The sequence below is a fragment of the Prunus persica genome, chromosome G2, assembly GCF_000346465.2.
Source record: "Prunus persica cultivar Lovell chromosome G2, Prunus_persica_NCBIv2, whole genome shotgun sequence".
Classification (NCBI taxonomy): Eukaryota; Viridiplantae; Streptophyta; class Magnoliopsida; order Rosales; family Rosaceae; genus Prunus; species Prunus persica.
In genome coordinates this window covers 25,961,755-25,989,702 of record NC_034010.1, presented here as the reverse complement: position 1 = coordinate 25,989,702, position 27,948 = coordinate 25,961,755, and the positions used below count along the sequence as shown (strand labels likewise).

The 27,948-nt window shown below is 38.5% G+C and overlaps 5 protein-coding genes across 5 annotated transcripts; 1 reads left to right on the top strand and 4 right to left on the bottom strand.

Moving 5' to 3' along the window:
• LOC18785365 (protein phosphatase 2C 37) lies at window positions 68-2,258 on the bottom strand. The gene is made up of 3 exons (XM_007217995.2): window positions 1,546-2,258; window positions 1,125-1,439; window positions 68-867 (listed from the first exon to the last, which is right to left on the bottom strand). Exons 1-3 carry the CDS (start codon window positions 2,071-2,073, stop codon window positions 436-438), a joined length of 1,275 nt encoding a protein of 424 aa, XP_007218057.1. The 5' UTR covers window positions 2,074-2,258; the 3' UTR covers window positions 68-435.
• Window positions 5,238-7,994, bottom strand: LOC18785627 (tropinone reductase homolog At5g06060). Its single transcript, XM_007218744.2, has 5 exons — window positions 7,815-7,994; window positions 7,489-7,696; window positions 7,089-7,305; window positions 6,856-6,962; window positions 5,238-5,653 (listed from the first exon to the last, which is right to left on the bottom strand). Exons 1-5 carry the CDS (start codon window positions 7,901-7,903, stop codon window positions 5,459-5,461), a joined length of 816 nt encoding a protein of 271 aa, XP_007218806.1. The 5' UTR covers window positions 7,904-7,994; the 3' UTR covers window positions 5,238-5,458.
• On the bottom strand, window positions 10,648-12,041 carry LOC18784573 (probable transcriptional regulator RABBIT EARS). Its single transcript, XM_007219016.2, has one exon. It carries the CDS (start codon window positions 11,776-11,778, stop codon window positions 10,933-10,935), a length of 846 nt encoding a protein of 281 aa, XP_007219078.2. The 5' UTR covers window positions 11,779-12,041; the 3' UTR covers window positions 10,648-10,932.
• Window positions 17,416-21,025, top strand: LOC18784957. The gene is made up of 3 exons (XM_020558576.1): window positions 17,416-18,844; window positions 20,059-20,604; window positions 20,726-21,025. Exons 1-3 carry the CDS (start codon window positions 18,008-18,010, stop codon window positions 20,837-20,839), a joined length of 1,497 nt encoding a protein of 498 aa, XP_020414165.1. The 5' UTR covers window positions 17,416-18,007; the 3' UTR covers window positions 20,840-21,025.
• Window positions 22,515-25,357, bottom strand: LOC18787119 (thylakoid lumenal 15 kDa protein 1, chloroplastic). The gene is made up of 8 exons (XM_007218299.2): window positions 25,149-25,357; window positions 24,890-25,018; window positions 24,700-24,795; window positions 24,515-24,587; window positions 24,148-24,209; window positions 23,315-23,396; window positions 22,841-22,901; window positions 22,515-22,760 (listed from the first exon to the last, which is right to left on the bottom strand). Exons 1-8 carry the CDS (start codon window positions 25,263-25,265, stop codon window positions 22,709-22,711), a joined length of 672 nt encoding a protein of 223 aa, XP_007218361.1. The 5' UTR covers window positions 25,266-25,357; the 3' UTR covers window positions 22,515-22,708.

The window sequence follows — 27,948 nt, the reverse complement described above, 5'->3', positions numbered from 1 at the left end:
GCAGGTAAATAGGAAAGCATGTTGTTCGGAATGGTGCAAAATTCAACTGCTTGTTTAATTTTTCGCCTAATTCCAAAACCAAATGAAAACCATTCATTTAACCAAACTGATTACAATTCAAGGAGAAAAACTAATCTATTATACAATTATATTGACTATTTAAGTTGGTATAATATCACATTTCTGCAAACTTCTGCAGTGATGTGATGATTGTAAAACCTTTAAAATAAAAATAAAAATTAAGAAAAAAGGCCCCAAACCACACCCAAAAAAAAAAATTTCTTCCAAACTTGTTAATTAAGTAAGAGAAAATAAGAGCAGCCTACAACAATCAATTAACAATCGAAAGCCACTCTCTGGTAATTTCCCTCTTCCACCGACTGTTGGCTAGATTAGTATTTATATTGTCTTCATGTAATTAAAACGACGCCGGATTTAGCACCTCCCGGGTCTTCTCAAATCCACCACGACAACGCTGACGTTGTCGCTGCTCTGCCTAGCCAAGGCCAACTTGGTCAACAAGATTGAGGCGTCCAAACACGCCTTGTCGGACCTCACTGCCGCGTCAGTTCCAGACGACTCCGAATGCGAGGTCGTCTTCTGCGCGCGCAAGCACATGCGAACGACTCCGCACGCGGTGTCGTTTGATACCACGTCCCAGAGGCCGTCGCTGGCCAGAATCAGACACTCGTCCTCCGCCGACCGATTCATGATCGTCACCTCCGGTTCCGATATCACGTACGGTTTCAGATAGTTGTCGCCAATGGCTCTCGACATGGCCAAAACTCCCAGGACTCTCGCACCGTCCCAGTAGATGACCCGCCCGCCCGCGGCTTCGATCCGAACCAGCTCATCGGGTCGATCCGGCTGCAATAACAAAATGAAATAAGCGCACGTTAGCTAACGTGTGCTGCACGCGCAATCAATTAGCATATTTAGGCATCTGAGTCTTTAACCTAGTCCTAATATTTTGACGCGCCAAAAACATAATTAATCATAGCGTTCCGATTCAAATGAACTCGTGGTCTTGAGATTCGGATCTCCAAAAAGTCACGAAAATTCAATTTTTTTAATTTCTCGTGTCTGTTTGTTTCTCGGGAAAAGCGAGGGAACTCAAAGCTCACCTTATGATCGGAGGAAAGAGGGACGGCGACGCCGTTTCGGCAAAGCACGGCGCGGGAATCGCCACAATTAGAGACGATAATATTCTCCGGAGTGACGACAGCAACGACCGCCGTAGATCCAACGGCGTCGCACTGCGGAGTCTGAAGCTCGCACCGGCAATTCGGGCCTTGAGCAACCAGGTTTCCTTCCTGGACCTCATCGTCCATCTTCGCGAAGCTTCGCTCCATCGCGCCCTTCCACTGTATGAACGCGCCTTCCGTTTCGAGCTCTTGCTTCACGATTTCATGCAACCGATCCTTGCACTTCAAGGCCACCTAAAGAAACCAAACAAAATAAGAAGAAAAAAAATTAAAATCGGAAACAAGAAAGTGCGGGAGAATCGGTGAAGTATAGAATTCAGATTAGGATTGGTGGAATTACATGAGAGCAGCCATGGCCGTCGAAAACGCCATAAAAGTGGGCTCCATTAGAGTCTGGACCGTCGTTTTGGTAGAACGAAGGGTGAATCGAAACGGCGTCTTCCATGTCTCGTCTTCTCCCACAAACCGAAGTCATACCAAACCGAGGGCTCTCCTGCAGTGCTTGCACCTGCACCGCTTCGTTGTCCACACGCACAGACTTAGACTCCTGATGATCTCCATTCACAGCATCAAAATCATCGTCGCCAAAACGCACCGTCGCGTTCAGCTTCGACCCTTCGCTTTCCGATTTCGATTTCACTTCCGAGGAGCTTTCCACTGCTTTTTGTGGCACCGACGACGATGAACAGTACAGATCAATCTTCGGCCGCTTCCGGCCGTTCTCCACCGTCGACGGTTTCACGGCTACGTCAGCTATGTATTTCAGCGGTAGGAGCTCCAATCTCCTACGCCTCGAATTCCTTGGGCTTGCGTCAATCGTAGTCGACGCCTCAGCTTCTCCGACAACACCGCAGCAAATTCCAGCCATTGAAATTCAAACAAAAACTCAATCAAACTACAACACAAATCACAACAAACTCTTCTTCGGCTCCTCAGACCTGAGAGGAGAGGGAGGGTATGAGGCTACAGAAATATAAGGGATTTTGAGAATAATAGCGAGAGAGAAAGGGATCTCTTAAAATGGCTGTGCACCGAAGCTTTTTCTAAACGAGAAAAAGAGCCACCTCACCACCCTCCACGCACACCCGCAACAATTTCACCTGGGGGCCACAACAGGCCTAATCACGGGCAGCTTGCCCGTCACCATCACGGGCAGGATCCGACATTGTACAGTTGGTATGACGTCGAACTACTGAATACAAAAGCCCCATCTCAACCGTCCATCTCATCTCTCTCTTCCTCATGTTTCAACACGTGCTTGGCCTTTTCGACACGTATACGTGGCCTAATTTTGTGATGACACGGTAGGTGTAGGCGGTGTCCTTTTTCTGACACGCATGTGGTCCTTGAACGACCGACCCCTCTCGTCTTTTTAATATTTTTTACTATCTAATTTTCTCTCTGTTTTTTTTTAATCACTGGGTTCGGAGCATTCACCACGTGGCGGCATCGCAGAATACGATATTCGGGTTTGGTTGCCTCCCCCACACGCATTACTGCGAGTATAACAATACCACCAGCTTCCGGAAGCCTAGAAGGGAGGGGTCGTATCATCGTCAATTTTGATTTTTGGAGCACCCCACGGTGATACAACACATTATTCCACCAAAAAAAGACATTTTATTTTATTTTAATGATATTTATTTAGTTAAAATTTATGATTTTTTTTTTTCTACTTCCTAATACGGTATTGCATGAATCTACTCTTAGCCTACATTTATCTTTAAGTTTGGAATTCATATAATACGAGTGGATCAATCTAAATATCATTAGTCATTGATCATCATAGCTCTTCATTTAGTCAATTGTACTTCCATTTAAATTTGTAATAGACCTTAATTTTGAAATTTTCTTGTTTTTCTAAGAAAAAATTTATATCAAAATCTCTTTTTAGCTGCAAAAGAAAAAAAATGTAAGGTGAAATGTAATTTCGTTTGGACTTTACATATCACACATGTTTTTTAGTTTCAAGTAAATAACACCTAATAATGAATATAAAACATATTTAAAATAATTGAAAAGATGAATATTTTTGTTAGAAGCTTGAAAACAAGGTACAAGTAAACCAATGAGAAATGTTATTTTGTCATCACTTTTGCAAATTCAGCATGTTAATAGACTCTGAATCCATATTATTCATTTATATTATTTAATGTATGTGAAGTTTATCTCGAATTAAGTTTATTTGACTTGATAAAAATGAATATGTGAAGTGTATATATCTTGAATTAAGTTAATTGAACTTGATAAAATAAATTCAGATAGTATATTTGAACTAATTATGATTCACTTATTTGAGCATTCTAAAATAGTTAAAAAAGATATTGGAGATGCTCTAAGATGATAAAGGCTTATTTGATTGGGATGCATAAATTAATAGTCAATAAATCTGAATTTCTAATTTTTTTTTTTTCTTCATCATGCAACTGGCATTGAATTACCAATTGCTTTTAGATGAAAAAAGAAAAAATAAATAAATAAAAAGAAGGGCTGTAGTGCCCGCCTCAAAAACGTGAGGCAGCGTAAGGACCTAAAAGTAATATTATTCCAACAACCGGTGAGCAGGTGCCACGTAAAAGGACGGGGGGGGTGTGGGCTGTCAAGCAATGAGTTCCTTCCGACTGGTTCCCACATGTGGTGACCCACCCACTAGATGCATTGCCACGTAAGGGTCAATAACTCAGTCACTGTCCCTCCCTCTCTCTCTGACTAAAACTCAACTCAACCTCAACGCCCCTCTCTCTGACCACGGTTCACCTTACCCATAATGGTCATTGGACACATGGTTAGGTAGGTCTCAATTCTCAAAATTTCAATTTCCAACTTCTTTTTAATATTTTTTTAATACAAATCATATTGAGGTAAGAGACTGAATCTAAAATCTTAGGTACAAGGTATTAACGACATAAGTTATAAGTTCATGATAACTTTTTATATATAATATATATATAAACACAATTTTTTTTGGACATCTTGACGTTATGTAAATTGTCACGTGATATAAAATGACGAAAATTAAAAATTAAAGTTATTTTAATTATTTTGTGATAAAATTCTATATTTAGTGGCATTATAGATAATTAAGTTAGAGATAATATCAGTGTTGTTAATAATAAATCGCTGATCCGTCTCTCTGTCAACTGGTTTGGTGCCATTGGTATTTATGGCGAAGAACAAAAGGGAGGCTCTTATACCATGAAGAAATTTGAGGTTTTTGAAAACCAATTAGCAATAGAGGGAGTAACTCAACTCCTTATAAGCCATTATACAACGTTTTCAAATTTTCTAATGTTGGATTTTTTATCGTCATATTCTCACAAATCAAGTAGTCAAATTCTATATGAATTTGAAAACTAAAAGAGATATGTCAAAATAACACCTCAAAAAGCTTGATATCACATATATTATCACACTATCATTTACTCACTTTTAATACGTAATGCATAATATAAATCTAATTTACTTTATCAAATTTAAATTTAACGTTTTGTATTTGAGATCTCCAACTCCAACTAACTTACGAGGAGAAGGAGACTTAAATTTGGATGCGAATAGGTATTGACCTAACTCAATTATGGCCTTTTATATTAAAATATTAAATATCAAATATTACTTAATTCCGTCGAAACTTGGTAAGCTGCAACACGTACCCAACTTTCCTAATTCCCAAAATACCCATCACCACGACGTCTCCAAAGAAAGAAAGTTCTTTGATGTTTGGGAGACGTGGAGAGTTGTGTTGGTGTGGGGTGACACGTACAAGCCCACACAGCCTTTTCACCACGTCACTCTTGCCTTGAAATTCAGAGGTCTTTTCCTGTAGAGGTAGGTTTCCTTTCATTTTTAATTTAATTTAATTACTTTTTCTTTTTCTTTTTCTTTTTCTTTTTCTTTTTCAATGTTTGCACCAGAAAGAAATATCGTCTCTACAGTTTTCTGGGTGCCTGCCTCTTTTCTCTCACTTATTAGATATTTTCTGTGTGCCTTTGGTTTTCTCACCAACCAGACAGATTATGAGAGAACCAAACAAAGGGTACAAGTAAAACGTGACCCAACATAGGACCACAATTTTTGTTCAAAAGTTTCTCACAAGGAAATGATGCCGAGTTCAGCTTAATAAGTGGTAAAACATTGGCTGAGCATCTGGGAGAGGTCAGAAAAATACATGAAAAAATGACAGACTAAAGACAATTGTAGACATAAAAACATAACAGAACATGGGGGTAAGAACGTGAGAGACAGGGGCTCAAAAATCAAAATGGCCGCCTAATGGGGTTAAAACTGTTCGCAGTCATTCCTCCATCAACGGAAATAATCTGTCCAGTGATGTAAGAAGCAGCAGGTAGGCAGAGGAAGGCTACCAGAGATGAGACCTCCTCAGGTTCTGCAACACGATCAATAGGGGTACGTGAGGTTATCTCTTCCAAAAACTCCTTGTTATCCAACAACTGAAAAGCAGCAATGGAGATCACCAATCAGATCAATTGAAAATCAACATCATCACCCGTCAATTTGAATACTTTCATCAGCAAACCCAAATTTTGTTTCATTCACATAAATATAAACTGCATTTAATTATTGAGATATGCAAAAAAAATATTCTCCATGAAGTAAAGTATAGATTAAGATTAAAAGATGTTGTTGAACTAGAATACACAGAGATCTATTATCTTAACTTATAAAGGTGTCTGCCCTATTGGTCATTGACGTTGCCCTATTATCTAAACTTAATGATTACCCCCAACATAAAGATTAGACTGCCTAAAGGCAAACCCTGATTACTAAGTAAGCTTTATTTTCATAATCACGCGCATATTGCAGACTAGTAGTTCTCAATTTCGATAATCATAAGTTTAGGAGGAGGGGAGGCTACCCAATCCCAAGGTCAGGGCATATTGAGGACTTATAGAGGGGGTCTTAACCCATTTTTTGGTTTTTATAGATTACCCACCAAGAGCAAGTGTCGACAACGGAACTCGAACCTAAGTCTTGATAGCAAAGAGAACAATCATTACCAACTCAACCAACCCTCGTTGGCGTAGTTCTCAATTTCAAGTATGGTGTATAACTCTAAATTCATCAGAAGTTTCAGAACCTTTGGCACATGTCTGCACAAAGGCCTCAGCAATTTCTGCCTCACTAAAATAAGTACTTATCGAATAACACTTGCAAGAAAAGCCCTGGTAGGGTTTGAAAGAGAGGGGTGAGTATATTTGAAGATTGGGATATAGGTATAAACTCCCACGGTGGGGTCTACAAAATCGTACCTTTGTTCAACCTGAGATATTGTCCGAAGCCTATAATTGAGCTGAACTGGTACTCGGAAAATTCTTTCAGAATGTCTTTTGCCACTGTTCTAAGTTGAACATGACGTAACAAGCATGTCAATTACTCTATCTATATTTTTCGTATGAAGCCGGACATTATCCAGTCCATAAGATTCTCATTCTGAGCATGAACTAACATATTCACTTTCAATGTAATTCCCATTATAGGGTGAGAAACAAGTCTAAGGTTTTGTGGGTGCATCTTCATGCTGAATAAACATGGTATAACACACTCCTATGGCAAACGCAAAAAAGTTGTAATTGAAGTAATATTGAAACATATGTATATCACCTAAATGACCACAAGAAGGAAAGAGTATTACATGTTCCACAAGTGAGGTTCTGGTATACCAAGGGCATACAGAATTGATCCTGATATTGTCTTTTGCCCATTCACAAGCCAGGTTTTTTGTAAGCTGATTAATTGCAGCTGAAAATGGAGAAGAGGAGACAACAAAAGAGAATTTAGCTTTTGCCTTTTCACACTCATCGAATTTAATACATCATATGGATTATGGAGCAAAATAAGACACGCCATAGCAGAGGAACAGCCCACCTTTACTTGCTGCATAAATGGTCCCAGAGCCTATGCTCACCAAGCCAGCAACAGAGGATATAAACACAATGCTTCCTGCTCCAGATGCTCTCAAAAGAGGATGTGCAAGTTGGGAAAGATGGTATGTGGATTCTAAGTTGGTAGCCATGACTATTGAATATTCTTCAGAAGTGTACTCAGTAGTTGGCTTCCTGATGTTTGTCCCAACATTGTTTACCTACACCCACAATCACATTCAATGTAACCCTTTTTCTTTCTCATAAAAAGACGATCTTTAATTCGAGAATTGAAGTCATAACCACAACACATTTCTACTTGGGCTATGAAACATTAAAAAGTTCTCTTCTTTGTGACATTTATACAAGCAGCCAGAGCACAAAATAAACAGACGGTTACTTACAAGTATGTTGAGCTTGCCATTGAAAGAAGAAGCCACTTGCTGCACGAGCTTTTCTCTCTCGGTTTTAGACGAGGCATCACAAACAGACCCAGTGACCAGAAAGCCCTTAGCCTCCCATTCCTTTAAGCACTTGTGAAGTTCTGCTTCTTTCCGAGAACAAGTGTGCACAGCCGCACCAAACCCAGCTAGCTCTTCCACCACGGCATACCTGAATTAAAAAAAGAGCGATGAATCGAAATCAATATAATTAATTTCAACAAAAACTCAGTTTTAAAAAAAGCCCATGAGACAATTTGATGAATTTTGTAAGAGAGAGAGAGAGATACCCAATTCCACGAGTGCCACCGGTGACGAGGGCAGTCATTCCTTTGAGAGACCATCTGGAGTTTGGGAGGCTGCTCTCTGCCTTGGCCATTTTCGCGGTTTACAAGCAACTTCACTGAACTGGTAAACCGATCGCAAGTTGCCAATAGCCATCTGCCGCTGCCACTCCAAAGGATATAAGATTATAATAATACAAAAAATGATGTGGCACAAATATTATTCTAATTCTAATTTGAAGTTGCCTTATGAATCGTAATTATCATCAAAGCTTTTCATACCAAAGAGAGAGAGTCGACAAATTATATGACATTATGTGATGTCCTTCAAATATCAATAATTCAAGGAAAAAACTATTTGTTTTTTATCTTTTTTTATTTGGTGTTTTGGGTTACATGCATCACTTGTTAGAGACTCTCACCGTAAAATAAATATGCAAATCTAGCTTGAGCAAACATTTTTGTTGATAAATTCCAATTTCTTATTGCCTCCCAACCATGTAACCTAAAGTACAATGCATTCTGCTAATGAGATCTAGTCCAGTGAAAAAATACATTAATTTGCAGATTAGTGGTCTCAAGTTTGAATGTAACATCTCACATCGATCAATGGAGAGGAGGTGATGTGCTTTATATGTACATGCCCGCCTCCATCTAGCACGAGACTTTTTGGGAGCTCACTGGCTTCGGAGTCATGGGAACTCCAAAGTTAAGCGAGTGGGGGGTTAGAGTAATCCCAGGATGGATGACCCACTGGGAAGTTGCTCGTGAATTCCCAGAAACAAAACCGTAAGGGCAGAGAAGGGAGCCCAAAACGGACAATATAGTACTACGGCGGAGTCGATCCCGGAATGTGACATTGAACCTCAATGACACCGTAGTAGTGTGTGTGAGAAACCACCAACTAGTTAGACAATCGTAACAAGAACAAAGATTGCAAGCTCTATGGGCCACAATGATTATACGTACAATTGAGATGGGGCCAGCTAACTAGGGTGTTTGGCCCAAATCAAGCTTTTGCAAAATCCAGCAAAACCCAATAAGCGGCCCTTATGTATAAATGGAAAGCTCTGCAAAACGAAAACCCATTTATGAACATACTATTCAATTTGTCAAAAAAGCTCTCCCACATCAAGCTGAAACCAACCCCCAATGCAACTAACTGAGTTCTACAATATCTCCTCATTCCCTTGTAATTTCCTGTTACAAATTGAAGAAACAGATCACAGACACAGACCGCATCTGTCATCTCCATGTCCATGTGCGTTTCTGGCTCTCCTTCAACTGCACCTTAAATTAACCTCATCACTCTCAGACTGAAAAAAGGAAAATACCAACAAAAACAAAAACAGCTACTCTTAATATTCAGATCTCGATAAATGTTACAAAAGGTCAAAAAACCAGACCAACCAAACTACTTCAACTGCCAGAAATCAGACCAGACACTGCCCCAATTATGGTCTCCTTTTTAACCCTTTCTTACACAAAAACAGGTACCTCATCGAAACCAAAGTAAAAGCAAACTTCATACCCCCTTTTACCCATTACCCCTCCTCGAAAACTATGTTCATATATTCAAGTGTACATGGAAAGAGTCTTACATTTCCATCACCCAAAAATGGAAAAAATATTGTTGGGGTAACATAAATTCCCTCCAGATCTCTGCCAAGAACATTAAGTCAAAAGCCAGCGATGTTTCATCATCAATTTGCCTTATAAAGAAAAAGTCGTAATAAAACACAGTTGATATTCCTAGAGACATCCCCGTGTATTCTGCAGGAATCCATGGGTGTGTTATAATGGTGGCTTTAGTATATTCCAGGGTGCCACATTACTCTAACCAGATAGGAGGAGCCTAGCTAGGGTTTTTGAAATGAAAAAAAAAAAAAAAAAACTATATATAGTTCTTCTAGGGTTGGCCATTTGTCGTTGTGGGTTTCAACATGTAGCTAGAATCGTTCCAAAAGTAAAAACAAGGGACGCGTGAATAGTGCCATTGATGTGAGTTTTGTTTCTGTCTGGGATGCCATTTTAATAAAATGGTATTGATTTTACTCTCTCGTGGGCTTGTATTAATTTAATTGTATTTGATTCCCATAGGGTTGGTGGACTATTTTGGAAGATTATAGAGAGAATGAAGGACATAGAATTGAAGAGAAAAACAGAAACAGATCCACACAGAAGGGGTTAATAGTTAACTTGGTATTTAATTGTATTAATTGATGATGATCTCTCTTTAGCAATGCATGCACTGTTGAATTCAGTCCCTTGGGATATTGTAGCTGAAGTGACTTTTGATGTCAGTTACTTGTCAGTTCTTTCACCAATTTACAACCTCACAGATACAGTTAAGTTTCCACCCCTTACCTCACTTGGCAGGAAGAAGAAAACAAACAAAAAGCGATAAACATGAAAACAAGCACAAAGCAACATCTCTCTCTCTCTCTCTCTCTCTCTCTCTCTCTCTCTCAGGATTCAAGTATGAGGACTGAGAGTCAACTAATGGTAACTACTGTGTACCTCTTTGAATAATTTCTTACAACCTGAACAGCAAACCTGGTAGATCTGAAAATTGATGGGAATTTCATATGTCTTTGGAACTTCATCTATCTGTCTATCTATAGCTAACAGGTGGAGTGGAATATACATCACACCTCATAAACCCTAATGCAAGACTTTTATCATGTTTTCACATCAAGATATCTCTATATATAGGAGGAGGAAGTGGCCGAATATTGAGCATCGCCGATTTAGCTTACTCTTTATATATGGATGCTCTCTGTCAATTGACTTCCAGTTTCAAGCATAACATTTTATCATCACATCAATACCATGTATGGTAACTAATAATAATTCAGAACTGATCAAATGAATATCGATTAGACAAACAAAAATAAAAAATAAAGTGCAATCAATTAATGATCTTAACTTGAATTATGTGCACCTCAAGCTGGCATGCTTGATTTCCCTTGAATCATCTAAAGGATGGGTTTGCCAAGAAGGAGATGGAAAAACAGTAAACGCAGAAAGTGATTTCCTTTAAAATTTCTTCTGATTAATTTAAAAAAGCAGTGCAAAATAAGACCATGAGCCCATACAATTGCATTGCCAGCCCAAAGTGCTTTCATTTCACCTTGGGAGGGTCACCAAGCCTGAGCTCAAGATCCAAATCTTCCATGGAGGAGCTAGCCATAAGCCCAGTCACCTCTGCTTCTGATTGGAGAAAAAATGGAAATGAAGAAATAGCCGCAGTAGCAGTCTTTGGCCTTTTACAACTGATGCTTGCCTCTTCCCGACAAGACCCACCTTGTGATCTGTTTCGGTTAACAACCGAAATATTTAACCCCACAGACAAATCGGTCTCAACATTAAAATCACCATGATCATAACTACCTAGCAGGCACCTAGAATCTTCTTCTTCTCTGGTCATGATATTCTTTTCCAATTGATGATCAGACTTAGATGGAGCAGAAGTAGCAGAATGATGAGAGAGAAAAGCGCGTTCAGCACCTGAGGAATTCTCCTTCTGAATAGAGACTAAAGCTGAGGGAGCCCTAGAAGGTGATGCGAAAGGACATGATATTGAGGAAGTTATAGGTTGATGATGATCATCATGATCATGATCAGATGGTTTAGAAAGTTGATGATGATGATGGGCCTCATGGCTATGATGATGGTGAGCAGTGTTATTGGGGTTAAGGCATTGCTTAAGTCTGGCTCTGTCTCTCCTGTGGACATTCATGTGGCCCCCTAGGGCTTGAGCTGACCTGAATTCTCTCATACAAAAGCTGCAGGAATAAGATCTTGGAGGCCATATACAACCCCCAAGAGGACCATGCCCAGCTGCATCTGCAGCAAAAGCCTTCTCTTCCCATGTTGTTGAGTTCATTGATGATGGTGATGATAACGAGCACTTGAAGATCTGATCTTTCCTGCTAATTTGCCACACCAGACACTGAGCTTGTTCCATCCACAAAGCTAGCCCACCACACACACAGCAAGAGAGAGAGAGAGAGAGAGAGAGAGAGAGAGTCTGATCAGCCTAACAAACTAAACCAGAGCTATAAATATAAATGAGATCATGTGATCAAATGTTGTTTGAGAGAGAATAAATTTAATATTTAGTACGATGCGGGCTTGTAGCTCCAGTGACATCATGAGAGCGCATGCAGTATTTACCACTACACCCAGAGTCAGAGTTTTGACCCTCCTCCCTCCCCCCTTTGGCCTGTTTAACTTGTAATATTAGGAGATGAATGAAGGGCAATTGAGAATCTATGAGTAAGAGAAGGAGGTCAGCTGAAAAGGTCTTGGTAATAGGCTTTACGCCGTGGGTTTCCTACTTTCCTCTAATTTGGCTCTAGCAATGAAGCTACTCTTTTGGTTTCTAGCTCGTTTGCTACATAGTCATTGTCTCTAGTATTATTTTGACAATTTATAGAGGGGCCCATTTATGTCATGCATTTGATTTGATCCACATGCATGAAAACACCAACGAATCATCATGAATTGATAATTGATATATGATACACGCAAGAACGATCGAATGCCTTCCTATCTAGGTTGGAACTTGGAGGTAAAAATAATATTGTTACTTATATTATTGCTGCTGTGAAATGAAAATTTTCAAGCCAGGGTTAGACTTTATGCACGTCAAACTATCATTTACTAATAAAAAAATGAGGCACGATGGCTCTATGGAAACCATTTTTGAGACCTTGAAGAACTTATGGGATAGGAGTCATGCATTGCCGTAAGTGGGGAGATGAGACCAATCCATGAGGAGGAGTATATATATATATATAGAGAAAGGCACAGACAAGACAAAGGACCGTGAATTTCGAAATTGATATAACAATTTAACAATATATATTAATCTTGATATATATAATCACAGATAACATGGTCCACAAGGTGTCTTTTCTTGAATCTATGGTTAGATCAGATAGTTTGATAATGGATTTCAGTGCAATTTGTCCTAATCATTCCGACTTTTTCGTGTTAAGTATATAAACGATTGGGAAAGCATATTTTAATCTTTTAATTATATAATAATAAACAATTGTTATTATAATTTACAATAATCATTGCATACTAAACTCAAATACATTATTCCGTTACTAAAACTCGAACTCAAAATTTTTCCGAAAAAGAAAGAAAAGAGCATTTGTTCTAAATCATTACATTAATAGCTCCTTTGCATTATCATATTTTGCACTAGTTATCACCTTAGACGAAATAAAAAAACAATTCACGTGTATTCTGCTCATTTGAATTGATTTAGTGATCGGAGCAAGCATCATTGTCATAAACTTCACATGATATCATGCTTGTTTATTTGAAAGGACCAAGTCTTGATTTGATATCACTTCAAATTTCTCCTTACTGTCTCTCTCTCTCTCTCTCTCTCTCTCTCTCTGTAGTGAACGTGTTGAGAATTTCTTTGTAATTTTCCTCCCATATCACGCCAAGTTAACAAGTCAACAACAAAGACATTTTCTTTCACACGAACATATATAAAAGTAATGAATTAATTTTTACTTTAAACTAGCTACTACCTCACATATTTCAGAGATAAGACTTGGCCGTGCTTACCTATATTATATATTTTCGTTATCTAAGTAAATATTAAAAAATCTATTAAATTTCCTTTCGATGAATTCAGTAGAAGGAAAAAAGAAGAAGTTAAAGACAAGTTAATTACTTATATATTAATTATTAAATTGTTCGCTAATACAAGTTAGTAAGATCATATATTGCGTTTCTCTTACAACTTTCTTCTCTCCAAGGCATTGTATAAAAATATAGCTAAGTTTTGTCAAGAGTTGGTGCACTGTGTCTAATCTTAATGGAGGATTTCAGGATCATATGGGGAAATCCCAAATTTACAAAGTGATTAGAGGTTAATTAAGACCCAAATATTTTATATGTTTAATTATGGGACTGGAATTAAAAGTTGAAAGTAGCCACCTGCCACACAATGACCAAATTAACGTATTGAGAGGAGTTAATTAACAACCATAAATAGATAAAATTACAAGTCTTTGAATGGTCAAATCTCATGTTTAGAACAACCTTTTTCTAGCCTCTGGGTTGGTACTATTCGACTGTGCAACATAAATATATATATATATATATATATATTGTGCCGCGGATATTCAGACGTTATTGTAAATAAGAAGGAAAACGTGAATGAGTAGTAGAAAATACATAGTGTCCACACGGTAATAACGTCCGGACATCCACACTATTTGTGATAAAGCTTTAATAGCACTTTAATTATGGATTAGACTGTTGGCCTTGAGAGACAAAAAAGCTTTCATGGTAGGTATCGTACGTATAATACTCAAGCTAGCTAGGACCTTAGAGTGAGACAATTTGCTGGACTTGATTCTGTTTGATTTAAGTAGCGGCCAGAAGTTGTATGATTCCAAATGTTTTTTTTCTTCTTCTTTGGGTTCGGTCAATATTGGATAATTCTAAAAGCCTAAACAAATAAAGAGGAACATAAAATATGCATCAATTATTAAAAACATTGACTGACTTGAGACTATAAATAAATAAATAAATAAAAATAAAAAGTTCTATATAGATTGTCTTCTACTTATAGAGCTCTACCTAAATTGTCTTCATTCTCAACTTGTGGATAAAGAAAATGTGAATGAGAACACGTTAATGTTCATGACTTGATTACAAAACAACAAGGAAATAATTTTAAGTAAACCTTTTTTAATTAAGGATTAGACTAAATAATTAGGGATATGTAATTTTAATATTCTATCTGGCCGACTGAGAGATAGAGTCGAGTCATATAGATTCATGTGTATGGTATTAGCTAATCATGACGTGACACTTGGTCACTAAAAGAAGCAAACATGCAAACATGTTATGTATACAGTGAATCTTCATAAGAATTATTGATCATGTATATTTCGTTTTATATATAAAACTTATAAAGCTCTAGTGTAAGAGTAATTTTTCGGTGTGACTGTAACATTATCGTATGATATTATCAATCATTTCTTGTTATAATATACATATTTTTCTATTAATACTATATACTTTAAGTCCTTAATACATTAATTATACTCTTTATTCATATTATAACACATAAATTAGTGTTAAGAGTGTTTGTCCCACATTGAAAAGTTAATGAATTTATAACATGAGTTTATAAGGAGTTGGCTTCACGTATGTGTTGTTTACATGTTAAGTTTGAAAACGGCTCTACATTGTTTTTTGAGAGAGAGGGAACTAGAGTTTTCCCACAGTCTCTTTCCGTTTACATTTATAAAAAAAAAAACAACAAACGCATGTATATCTAATAAGGCCAATGCAAAAGGCAAAGAGTAATGCTATTTAGACACACAATATTGACCACCTTAACTGACTACCTTATGTGGCAACTGATGTGTCATGCCATGTCAATTAATGAATGTTGCCATGTCAATTAAAAAACAAATTAAAAAAACCCTAGCATTCCTAGTGAGTGGCCTCATGGCAGCCTTCATTAATTCACATGGCATGACACATTAGTTACCACATAAAATGGTCAGTTAAGGTAGTCAATGTTGTGTGTTCAAATAGCATTACTCAAAGGCAAAAACTGCCAATTTGTTTTGGACGTATTGAATACAAGTTGAAATTGACACCAACATATTGTAGAGCGGGTTACCACAATAGTTGTGGCCCTCCCTCTTCCCCCTTCGCTTGACGCTCAGGATTTCTTTCCCTAAAATGTAACAAAAGACACCAACATATTGTATATCTTCAAAGGTGGGCTTTTGTTCAAACTGTAGAAGATGGTCCACAACTGAAACTATATTGGACTTTTCCATAAAACAACAAGGCCTGTGCTGTGACCCAAGCAACCCACCCAACCCAACTGACACAGAAACAATATCTTCTCAGTTTTGTTTTGTTTTTTACTTTCCATGTACAAAAGATGGTTATTATTATGCAACAGTTTCAATCTGTATTGAGATGCCATTTTTGCAATCCATGGGTAGACAAAAGAACGTGTTGTTGCTTGCTGCACAGAGATCTACTATTCAACCTGCAAGTCAATCTTACTTAGACCCCAAAAGAGGAGAGGGCCCAACATAAACCTGCAATCTTTAAGTCATTGGGTTCTGTTTGGTACCCTTCGCCGTCTTGTACATACTCAAATGGTCTACATTGCATTAACTACACCATAATCATCGCTGCACATTGAAATCATTACTTTTCATATGATCTACAACCATACAAAACAGAATTGTCTCCCCGGAAAAAGCTACGTGTTGTTACTAATTCACGTGTTTTCACTTAAAACGTTGAGGTATCGTTTGTTAAATTGTTGTCACAACTAAACTAATCCCTTGTTTGTTTAGTGACATGTGTTCCTCTGCTAAGTGTAAAGCTCACATAGATGACCAATCACTGAAAAGTCAGCTTCGCTTTACAAATTCAAAACCAGGCAATTTACCGAACCCCCACCCAAAAACACAAAAAGAAATCAACTTATGACGGTTAGTGCTAAGTGGGGTGATTTGTTTAATCTGTGACAGAGGAAACAATTATTTTTAAATCAGAAAAATAATTAATTAGGCCATAATCTTAGGATTGAACCCTGTATGCGGAGACACGTGTTTGTTTGTTCCATCGTTATCATCATCAAAGTGTTTAAAGGAATCACCTTCCCTCATGATTTCATTCTGTTGGGTTCGTCGTCCTAAACATCTCTGCTAAAGTTTTTTTTGTTTTTTTTGTTTTTTTTTAATAAAGAAAAGAAAACGGGTTTGTTCATGGTGCAGGGAAAAAGAAAAGCAAGGATATGGTGATTTCTCTGTTCACCGAATCTCTCTTTTTTGGGTTGAGAATTAAATACCTGTCCTGTAGTATATGATAATTCTTGCATATTGAATGGGTTGATTCAATTGGATTTAGTTTTCTACATTTTTACCTAATTTCTTTTCCACAAGTTATGGGGAGCCTTTTTGAGTCAATGATAGCTATTAATTAAGGGGTTATAAATGTAAAGAGTTTATAATTAAATTGTTTTAGTAGAATGTGAAAAGGGAAAAATAAGAAAATAAGAGATGGCATGGCAAGATGGATTTCACATGTTACATCGCAATAGTAATTTCAAAATCTAATACCGACATCTAATTGTAAGAAATCGGTTGTATACAATTAGGAAAACTTTCTTGTAACGAGTATATCACTGTTTTGTTATCTTCAACCAATAATACAATGACACGTGAAAAAATTATTTGACGTGTCATTACGTTATTGACCAGAAATAGTAAAAAAGTCCTTCTATTATATAGCATATGGCCTAACTTGTAAAACAAATGAAGAATTGAAGTTATTATTATTATTTGTTTGGACGAAAGAAGAATTGAAGTTATTGAATGAATTTCAACACCATCAATTCTGATATTCTTGGGATCGAACATGATTTCCAACATATTCTTGCTCCGCTCCAAACAAAACAGTAATAACTTGCCAATTTTAGTTGACACGCAATAAAAACCCTAATAATGTCGGTCAAACAATACAAGAAGTTAAATCTTTGATAAAACATATGCCGATTGATATCTAACATTCTTAACGTTATATGCTTATAAACTTCTGCACGACTTGTGTTCTGGTCGGTAATTTTTATATATTCTAGTAAGATCTAAAATTTTTACAATATTTACACCTACCGTAAAACCAAATGGATGACACTGCTAAATTTGCGTAACTTTTGTTAACCTTGCCAGCATAAACCATACCCATTTTTTCCCATCTCTGTAAAACTGTAAACTGTAAACAAACCAGCCCCAACCAAAAGCAAGCACCCCAAACCAAACTGTAAAAAAGCCAGCACACGTACAAAACCACAACCTTCTTTCTCACTCTTTGGTTTATGTATCTTTTCTTCTTCATCAACAGCCATTCTCATCCCTTCTCTCTCTCTCTCTCAGCTTATTGTTCTTACTATTTTCCGTACGCTTTTTCATACGGATTCATGCCCTCACTTTTCTCCTACCCATCTGAAAACCGAAGCTTCTAGCCCTGTGACGCTCTGATATCAGAATTCTTCTGAGTCTGGGGGCGTACATGAAAGCTTTTTCATCCGCCGGGGTGTTTTCGTAAATATACGATTCTCCGGGGGGTCTTCTCCGACAATTAGAATTCTTCCAGGGGGTTTTGTGCAAAAATAAAAAAACATGCAGAAAACGAGCCCGACTCGGGCGGACCAGCCCAAAGCTTCCAACTTGTTCACATTCCCGGAAAAAATCCGCGACTATTTGGTCTTCTCCCTGCGCGTGGGCCTCCTCCTCTGCTTCCTCGCGTCGATATCACTGGCCATCTTCTCCGCCTTCTCTCCCAACTCCCATTGGCTCTCCATCCCCTCCCGCACCCAAGCCCAACCCGAGTCCAGAACTTCCGGACCCGAACCCGGATATGAACGAACTAATATCTCCCACATTCTCTTCGGCATCGGCGCCTCCATCGCCACGTGGAGAGAGCGGAGCAGCTCCACCAATTTATGGTGGGACCCGAAGTCAACACGCGGCTTCCTCTGGCTCGACGCGAAACCCGATAACCAAACCAGCAACGTCTCGGGTTCAATTCCGTACCGGGTCTCGGAGGACTGGACGCGGTTCAAATACTCGAGTTCGCAATCCGCAGTTCGTATCGCCCGGATTGTGTACGAGAGCTTCAAGCTCCGGGTTCCCAACGTGAGGTGGTTCGTGATGGGAGACGACGATACGGTGTTTTTCACTCACAACTTGGTTTCGGTGTTAGCGAGGTACGATCACAATCGGATGTACTACATTGGAGGGAACTCGGAGAGCGTCGAGCAGGACGTGATGCACGCGTACGAGATGGCGTTTGGTGGCGGTGGGTTCGCCATCAGCTACCAGCTCGCGGCGCGCTTGGTGGAGCGGATGGACGGCTGTCTGGAGAGGTACTACAATTTCTACGGCTCTGATCAGAGGGTGTGGGGCTGCGTGAGCGAGATGGGTGTGCCGCTCACTAAACTGCGTGGGTTCCACCAGGTACGTTACTTTGTCGTGATTGATTGTGTGTGTTTTTTGTGTTACACGTGGCGGGATCTGGTGGTATTACTTTGTAGAAAAAGACTAAAGGAGAGTCGGCCAACAGTTTTTGTTTGCTGATGTCGAAATTTTAACGGCGGGTATGAGCGGTTCTTTGTGTTTCTGCCACGTGTGACTGGGATTTGAATAGGGTTGAATTGCCCATGTTAAATCCGACACCTCACCTCGTCAATCAACATAAAAAGATAATTTGAATTTGACTAGAGTCAAATTTCTTGGAACAGATTTAGTTGATAACCCATCATTTGAAAAAAAAAAATCATGAAAGAATATTTGAACTTAAGGCAACATAATATGAATTCGTTGACAATAATATAACAATCATATTAAATTAATAAGCGATACCGTATTGAAGAAGATCTCGAGTTCAAATTACAATGGTTGGGTAAAAAATATAAATTGTAATGCGACAACAAGATGCGGAACACATACTAAGGTTGAGAACGGCATATATTCTGTCATTGTTCCAAATGGTATATTTTAAGCTTCTAAACAATATTCTTCTCATGGCACCTGGCAAAGCATGATATGCAATACGATGTTATTGTTGGTAGGTTTTATGGTTGTTATGTGTGTTTAATATAATATGAGGATGTTAAAGGCTGCGTGCATGTGTTCACTTGTCCTGTTTAGCAAAAAAGTTGGACACGTGTCGTGAAGTTGCTTACTAATTCTTCATTAGATTACTTCACTTCGACAAGGATTAGTGTAACAACATAATGAGCATAGAATCGCTCGTCTTCTTGTCTTTAAGCACTTTCCTTTGAAATTTTGGAATTTGGAGGTCTTGTGGTTCAAAAAAGTAGGTGGCACAAATTTGTGCAAATGATTTCTTCCACCTGTCAGTCTAAACATTCCAACCCACATTTGTATCATTTTACTCGGTTCCACCACCTCCATGGACAATGACCGAACCGTACTACTTTTAAAGTTTCCCCAACTGTTTTTTACAGCAGTAAATTAGTTATCTAGATGGTTTGGTGGGTGAGTTTTTGGACCACATGTTTAGGTTAATGCAAGTAGAATGATCATCATAACACATCATCAAGCGCATATAGCATGATTGCTGGCTTAGAGAGAGTGCTTGTTGCAGTTCTTCCATTGTGAAAAATGAATGTGACCCGTTTGGTATGTTGTGGTATTTTTTTTTTCAGTTTGATATCAGAGGGGACGCCTATGGGATTTTAGCTGCGCACCCATTGGCACCACTTGTGTCACTCCACCACCTGGATGCCTTGAAACCCCTCTTCCCAAACCAGACACATTTAGACTCAGTCAAATCTCTTCTCCGTGCATATTGGGTCGACCCGGGCCGGATTCTACAACAAAGTTTCTGCTACGACCACAGGCGTAAATGGTCAATGTCCATTTCTTGGGGCTACACCATTCAGCTTTACCCATCAATGGTGGCAGCCCTGGACCTTCAGACGCCGTTGCGGACGTTTAAGACATGGCGGAGTTGGAATGATGGACCCTTCACATTCAATACCCGACCCATGAGTTCTGTCCCCTGTGAGCAGCCACTCATTTTTTTCTTGGACCATGTTAAGGTTAGTAAGAGTGGGCTTACTGTGACTACTTATAAGAGGTTCGAGGCCAATGGAGGAGAGCAATGTGATAAAGAAGAGTATATCCATGCAAGGGCAATGCAGAAGATTATAGTCTCCTCAAACAAGATGGACCCTCAATATTGGACAAAGGTAACCCCGCTTTCATAAATCATATATTGCTCCTTTTTCATAAATAATATGGTTTGAGCTTAATTTGTGATTAGTGGTCTAATCTAAATTCTAATGGTTCTGATTTGATGGTGTTGAGCAGGAGGAGGCTCCGCGAAGAGAGTGCTCCGAGATTAAGAATCGTGACGGCTTCTGGCATGTGAATATGGAGATTAGGATTAGGGCATGCAGACCCTCTGAATCTATTTTTATGTAGAGGGTTTAGGATGGCATGCAGTGCTGTGAGATTACAAAATATTATAGAGGTTTTTTTCTTTTTGGCCTTAGCATATACTACGTACGTACGTACTTATAGATCAGTCCATGAGCTATATTAATATTGCACTCCTGTAACTATTCAAGTCTAATAATACCAAGGCTTAGATTAGTTCACACTTTTTAACTCTCCTTTGTTTTTCCCTTCCTCTCTCTCTCAATCTCACTATTTGATGTGTCAATTAAAATATACAGCCGATAAATTCTTACGTCGAGAAATTTTCAAATGAGACAATCAAATCGTCACGTGTTCTTGATCCACACATATCATAACACAAGCATACGCACCTGCATATTGACGAATTGTGGCTATAAAAGCACCCGCACTATCAATGAAGAAAGCGTACGACACGCTCAATTTCCCACCCAAGCGAATAATGTTATTGCATTTGTCAACTCAAGGGTAACTTTTTAAAATGCTTGTGCGTGTAGGTGGAAAAGATCAGCTGCAGATGCTTGAAAGCATCTTTAGTGGTTTTAAAACCATAAGCAACAGGGCAGATTCAGAATTTTAAAATATGGTGGACTAAATTTACTTTTAAAATGGAGTGAAACATAAAGATGCAGCTACTGTAACGTACCAATTCGTTCTTTTATTTATTTAATTTTTTCCACTTAAAGGAATTATGTGTGAAGAGGGTTACAGTGAAAGGAAAATAAGCAATCGGCTGTTCATAAAAAAAAATATATAAATAAAAAGAAGTTGGCAATAGGCTAAAAAAGTAAAAACAAGACGGAAATACTTTTCATTTTAGAGAGAACTTTACAAAGATGTCCTACACAAGAATGTCCCAGAATAGTCAAAGAGAATTCAATTCATTAGTTTGTCTCATCTTAGAGTGTATTGGTGAATGAGCGATGAGCCTGTGAGTCTTTGAATGTGAGCATGGCATGATTGTCATTAGTAAGCATGGGTGGGCTAAATTAAATTTTAGATTGATAACATAACAACTCACCCGAGCTATAGCCCAGGTTGGTCCCTTCTAGGCACCGTCCTTGATAAGGAATCGCTGGTCATCAAAAATGAGAAAATGTGGAAAGGAAAGGAAAAAAAATAAAATTGGAGCTACTATGATGAGAGAAGTTACATTTTGTGATGAAAGCAGGTTGATCAAGTGTTAATGGGATTTCATATTTGAATCAGTGGGATTTCATCACACTAAAATGGTTTAATGTGCTTATGCCATTCGCTAATCTTATCAGTGGAACCAATTGAAAGCTAAAAGCAGTTTACTGTGGTGATGCAAAGCACACAAAAGCATAAACCCAATACATTAAAAAAAAAAGAAAAGGAACAAATAAGAGAGGTGGTCGCAGACTATGGTGACCTAACCTCACTCAGCCAAAATTGAGACGCAATATCTGTTGAAAGGTGATGCCGATAATGGCTTAATTGTCAATGGAGAAATAATGAGCAGATAAGTGTTCGCTTGACTGATCCCTCAGCCTCGAAAAAGACTTGCAACATGGATAATAGTTATTTCCGGCCAATAACATAATGGCACGTGGAAAAGTAATCCCATATGTCATTGTGTTATTGGCCGAGAATTTACCATCCATGTTGCAAGAGAGTTTCTCTCGCCTAAGCTTCAGATTATGGTGATCACACACAAACCAAAATTTCAATTAAATATGTATACTTTAATTTCTTTCTATTTTTTAAGAATATAAATATAAATCATAGCTGGTTGGCCGGCATAGTTACAACAAATTAGGTAACAAAGCTCCATTCGAGAAAATTGCAGCTTCTGCAGATCAAGTAATTACCTCTGTTACAATTTGATCAACCTATATTTTGGTCAATGATGTATTAATTGCAAAGCAAGGTTTCACGCGTTGGATTTCCAGTTGTTGGGTTTACCCTGTTAACAGAAACAGTGGATTCATTAGAAAGGAAGCATTTTTGTGAAGATGAATATGCATAATAAATAAGTTATCTTACCCATCAGCAATTCTGCAAAGATATTCCCGTTGATCTTCTCTCAGAGGCACATCTGTGAAGTCTGACCACACAGAGAGCAAATCATCCAAAATTGATTATGTGCTTGATTTTAGTATTGCAGACGACTTGTTTAAGCCCAAAAAATAAAAAAAAATAAAAAAATAAAATCATTAAAGCTACGCTTGGTTTGCCCCAAGGAAATGCAAACATTCCATTATATTTTCCACAGAATATTAGGGCTCAAAGGCACTCCTCAGTACGGAAACTAGCAAAAACTGAAGGCACTCTGGAGAGATTACTAGACTCACCACACCGAGGTGCAAAAATTAATTGCTTTGTTTTCTAAATTTACATATTCTTTTAGTATTACTAAACACAGCTCGCATGGATTCGAGCACGCCTTGAGATGAAGTTCCTAATGATAAGGGCTAAGTCAAGGCTATCAAAAATATCATGATTGAGCAAACGTATTACCTGCACCCGTAATGTTTGATCCTTTGAAAGATGTGTTGCCTGTGGCAAGTGCACCTTCCAAGAGAGCGTTGCTCAGATTTGCCTGCAGAAATGGTACATGCATGTGTAAGAACATTAGAAAACGTTATGGAAACTTGTCATTCTTTATGTTCTTTGCTTGGAAACAATTGAACCTTGGGCCTTGTAGAATCCTAAATTGATGGTTACCACCAAAACCTGAGCCATTGACCAAGGGACAGGGATTCGGGAATTAACTCAATAGAGTCAGGGTGAAAACTAACAGATTTTAGAAAGGGAATCTGGAAATTTTATAAGGTTCTACTAAACTGGTAGGGGAAAGCCTTTTCCACTGCTGAATCTACTGGTTATCCCTGTCAGATAGACTTATCTGTTTTGTTCAAGTTATGATGGTGGTCCTATTAACTTGACTGAAAGATCAACCATATTCATTCTCAATGCATCTCAAAAAGACAATACTGATTATTATGATAGTGAGGCAGTGCCAAAAAATTAACACAGTATGGTGAAACCTGCTAGCTACACACAGAACTATCTCCTCTTTCAGCTTATTATTCCACGCTATAATTGGATAACTCCCAGCAATGGGAGCTTCAGACACACTGTCCAAGTAAGTACATATTCGTATATTACCGGGAAGACTATTAAGCCCCACCCCTATCTATACTTTTCACCATTTACCAACCCAGGTTGCATTAACAGATTGCCTGATAGCAAAGAACATCTAAATTCTCAGTGAAAATAGAAAACACAAAAACTGCAGAAGGATTTCTTAAAAATCAAATAGAAAATTTAAGTCTTCCATCAAAGTTCACCTTTGTCACATTGGCCAAGGAGAAGTCTACACCTCTTAGATCAGCATCAGAAAGATCAGCCCCTGGAGAGAGAATATCAGGGTAAATAATATAAACAATAGGCCATGTTCTTTGGCTGTATATCAGGTATATGCTTAATCTGTAATTCAAGCCACATGCATATTTCAAGAGTTGCTTGTTTGTTCCTTGTTGCAATATCCTTCCTAAACAATTCTGACGTGTGCCATTGTTGCTCAGAAATTAGAGTATTTATTCGGATACAATCTCAGTTTGCCACCTAACTCACATTATATATTTTAAACCCACATTAATAATATAAACCTATATAATCTATTTTTTTTAATGAAAATTATTAATAATAAAGTACCTGTTAGATCAGCATCAAAGAAGCTTGCACCTAATAACTTGGCGCCTCTGAAATTTGCTTGTCTCAATATGGACTGTACAACACAATCAACACAAAAACTCAAAATCTATGAATGCATTAAACAGCAAACATTTAAATGAAAGAAATGTGTGCGCGTGTTTGAGCTGAATTTTATCGATTTGGACCGTTTTGAAGTCTTGCTTGATCAAAGTCTTGCCGCTAAAGTCCTTGCCGCTGAGGTCCTGGCCCCTAGTCACCTCTGAACCGTACGGACCTCCACCCTTTTTCACCAACAATGACACGAAATTTAGTGCAATGATTTATTTTCCTTCACTTTCTCGGGAAGCAAACAGAGCATAGTTACTAAAACCTTACCTTAAAGGCGAGTGCCGGATTGGCTACGAACAGAGAAGCAGAGAGCAGAGCGATCAGGCTCGCCTTGCAGACCGAGTCGCCCACAGACAACACAACGTTTCTAGAGGCTTCGAGGTGATTCTTTACAACCTGTGAAAGAAAGTTCAAAGTGATTAAATAATGAGATGGAATTGGCTAAGGTACGCGGGTGTGCGCAATGCGGCAAATGTGGAATTGAACAAGAGAGAAGGAGCCAAAGGGGATGAGGTGCGCAGTGCACCTGGGGCGCAGGATAGCCGGAGAGAGAGAGGTGTTGGCGAAAAGGGTGAGGATTGGGGGAAGAGAGAGGGGGTTTTGGTGGGAGTTTGGAACAGAGGGAGACGTTGAGAACCGCCATTTGCGAATTTTTCTAATCGGATTTTTCTTTCGTTTTGTGTCGCGGATAACGAGCGAGATCTGAATGGATATATGGGCTGGTCTTGTGTCCACCTGCTCACACCTATGAGTGAGATCCCAATGAACCCCCAAAAAAAAGCGATTTCTAACTTTCAATTTTAAGCAACTATAAATACCTTAATTCGTACAATTATTAAAGTTATTCTTCACTTGACAAATCTTATTTTGAAAGTATAATTTCGCCATATCCCTTTGTTTTGTGGTGTCAACTTTCAAATTTGGATCATATATAATATAGATGATAAAAAAAACTTTCGATTTTAGATCGCATAATACATGTAAGAGTTGTTCTCTTATATATAAAGGAAGTTATAAAAAGGAGTAGATGTAGTTCGATTTGAACAGTCCTAATCTTTTGGACTACAGGGGTCCAAGAGATTTGTGGTCACTCACCGTTAGATGTAAATTCAACGGTTCACTCACTCTTGCACTCCTTTAAATTTTTTTTTTTTGAACCATTGGATTAATATCCAACGGTAGGTGACCACAATCTCTTGGACTCTTGTGGTTCAAGAGATCGAGACTGTCGATTTGAATTAGAACCATTAGAACAACATTAAACTTTCCATCAACCCTAAACCCTAAACCCTAAACAATTTAAAGCACATGTGAATCTAAGATTGAATATACCATTAGAACAACATTAAACTTTCCATCAAGGCAAAAAACAAACATATAATTACAGTCCCGATCTCTTGGACCACAAGAGTCCAAGAGATTTGTGGTCACTCACCGTTGGATGTAAATTCAACGGTTCACTCAATCTTGAACTCCTTTTAAGAAACTTTTTTGAACCATTAGATTAATATCCAACGGTGAGTGATCACAATCTCTTGGACTCCTGTGGTCCAAAAGATCAGGACTGCATATAATGACAGGACCCGCCCTGAAATTTCCCGAAGACCGAGGCGGACCCCATCTTGATCCCGACATCATCCCGATGCCGGGCCCACCTATTAAATAATCGAGACTTTCTACCAAAATTTTGGCAGAGTCTCCCCTGTAATTTAAGCATTCCCAACAAAATTTATACTCAACCTGCAATATACACACAAAATAATAATAATCCCAACCAGCAGCATGCTTTCATATAACTACAAGTCATACTAGAGTGGCCTCCGGCCTCACAAGTAAAATCTATCATGGCAATACAGAGCATCTACTGAATTTAGATTACAAGAACAGATGAGTAGAAGAATTTACACAGTTTCTAATTTAAAAGATGCACCGATTCCGCTTCGTACACCACTTGCACTTCCAAGAGCAACTACTGGCTGGGGGGCGCAAAACAGAAAACATGTGAGTGGACAAAAACCAGATTTGCAGTTAAAAACAACATAATAACCCCACCGTATAAAAATAATGCACAAGTCATGCAGTTTCACAATCCAATAATTAATTTACTCAAAACATGTTTCATTAAAACTCTTCTAAAACATCAGTTATCTCTTTCCAAAAAGAACCCCATCCTCTCAAACTTACCACTCCTGTCAAACTATTAAACAAACACTAATTCCTTACACACTCAACTATACATATTCAAATAAATATACATATATAAATATATATATAAATGACTATAAATAGCTATACGATATACTCATCACACCACCTAGGTACCGGGGAAAACAATCCAACTGGAGGATCGTTTGACTAGTCCGCAGGATTTCCAGGTGCTATCCTGCGTCTAGGGATGAGCGGTCCAACCGGGGGATGAAACTCCAAAGCTCACACACCGGAACATCCAACGCCATGTGTAGCTCTCAAACTATGTCCTACGCGCGCAAACTGGATCATCACACACCGGAACATCCAACGCCATAGTGATGACCCCAAACTCTATACACAGTCTTTCCGTACGCCGGAACATCCAACGCCGCATACGGAAAGTGTCTCACCCGCCGGAACATCCAATGCCGCGAGTGAGACTAGTAACTGGGGAAGGTACTTACGTAGTGTAATAACACAACTCCTCTCTAATCACATTCTTCCATATCACCCTCCAACAACCCAAATATCTCCTCTAAAAGAATATATATCAAAATATACTTCCCCACAACCTATACATGAAATACACTCTCAAAACCCAAAAGGCCAAACTCATAATATATTGCCAATTGCTATACACCCATCAAAATTAATTCATGCATATAATATATAAAATCCATGAGCCATTAAAACATTATGCAAAATCTTTCATTAATTAAAACCAGGCATATGATTAAAACAAAGTCCACTCACAAGTATTCCCTCGCTGCCTGACCACGTGAAGGTCCTGCTTGCTGCGTACGTGCAGACAAAATACCTATTTCGAGATACGAACTGTTAATTAATATAAAAACCACGTCTAAGCGGAAATTACAAATTAAATACTTAACTCCCCAAATTTCCCATACGTGCACGTTGAGGAAGGCATCCTAATGTTCGATTACAGGTTTAGGAAGCGTTCACAATTTTCACGGTTATCGCTAACCCGCAAACTTTGCATTTTTGAATCGGAACATCCGGGGCTCCGATTCAGAATTCGTGACGTCTCATACGGTCCTAGGAATTCCTAGAACAACATATTTTAATTCGGGAAAGATCTAACGGTTGGAACTTATCGAACCAGGATAACGCACAAT

Coding starts and splice junctions, on each gene's coding strand:
- LOC18784573 (XM_007219016.2), bottom strand. CDS start 11,778: ATGGAACAAGCTCAGTGTCTGGTGTGGCAAATTAGCAGGAAAGATCAG.
- LOC18785365 (XM_007217995.2), bottom strand. CDS start 2,073: ATGGCTGGAATTTGCTGCGGTGTTGTCGGAGAAGCTGAGGCGTCGACT. Junction 1,440..1,545: donor ACGGCCATGGCTGCTCTCAT/GTAATTCCACCA, acceptor TGGTTTCTTTAG/GTGGCCTTGAAGTGCAAGGA. Junction 868..1,124: donor CTCTTTCCTCCGATCATAAG/GTGAGCTTTGAG, acceptor TTGTTATTGCAG/CCGGATCGACCCGATGAGCT.
- LOC18784957 (XM_020558576.1), top strand. CDS start 18,008: ATGCAGAAAACGAGCCCGACTCGGGCGGACCAGCCCAAAGCTTCCAAC. Junction 18,845..20,058: donor AACTGCGTGGGTTCCACCAG/GTACGTTACTTT, acceptor TTTTTTTTTCAG/TTTGATATCAGAGGGGACGC. Junction 20,605..20,725: donor ACCCTCAATATTGGACAAAG/GTAACCCCGCTT, acceptor GGTGTTGAGCAG/GAGGAGGCTCCGCGAAGAGA.
- LOC18785627 (XM_007218744.2), bottom strand. CDS start 7,903: ATGGCCAAGGCAGAGAGCAGCCTCCCAAACTCCAGATGGTCTCTCAAA. Junction 7,697..7,814: donor GGTGGCACTCGTGGAATTGG/GTATCTCTCTCT, acceptor TTTTTAATTCAG/GTATGCCGTGGTGGAAGAGC. Junction 5,654..6,855: donor GAACCTCACTTGTGGAACAT/GTAATACTCTTT, acceptor GCTGCTTTTCAG/TTGTTGGATAACAAGGAGTT.
- LOC18787119 (XM_007218299.2), bottom strand. CDS start 25,265: ATGGCGGTTCTCAACGTCTCCCTCTGTTCCAAACTCCCACCAAAACCC. Junction 24,796..24,889: donor ATCCGGCACTCGCCTTTAAG/GTAAGGTTTTAG, acceptor TTGGTGAAAAAG/GGTGGAGGTCCGTACGGTTC. Junction 24,588..24,699: donor TCAAGCAAGACTTCAAAACG/GTCCAAATCGAT, acceptor TGTGTTGTACAG/TCCATATTGAGACAAGCAAA.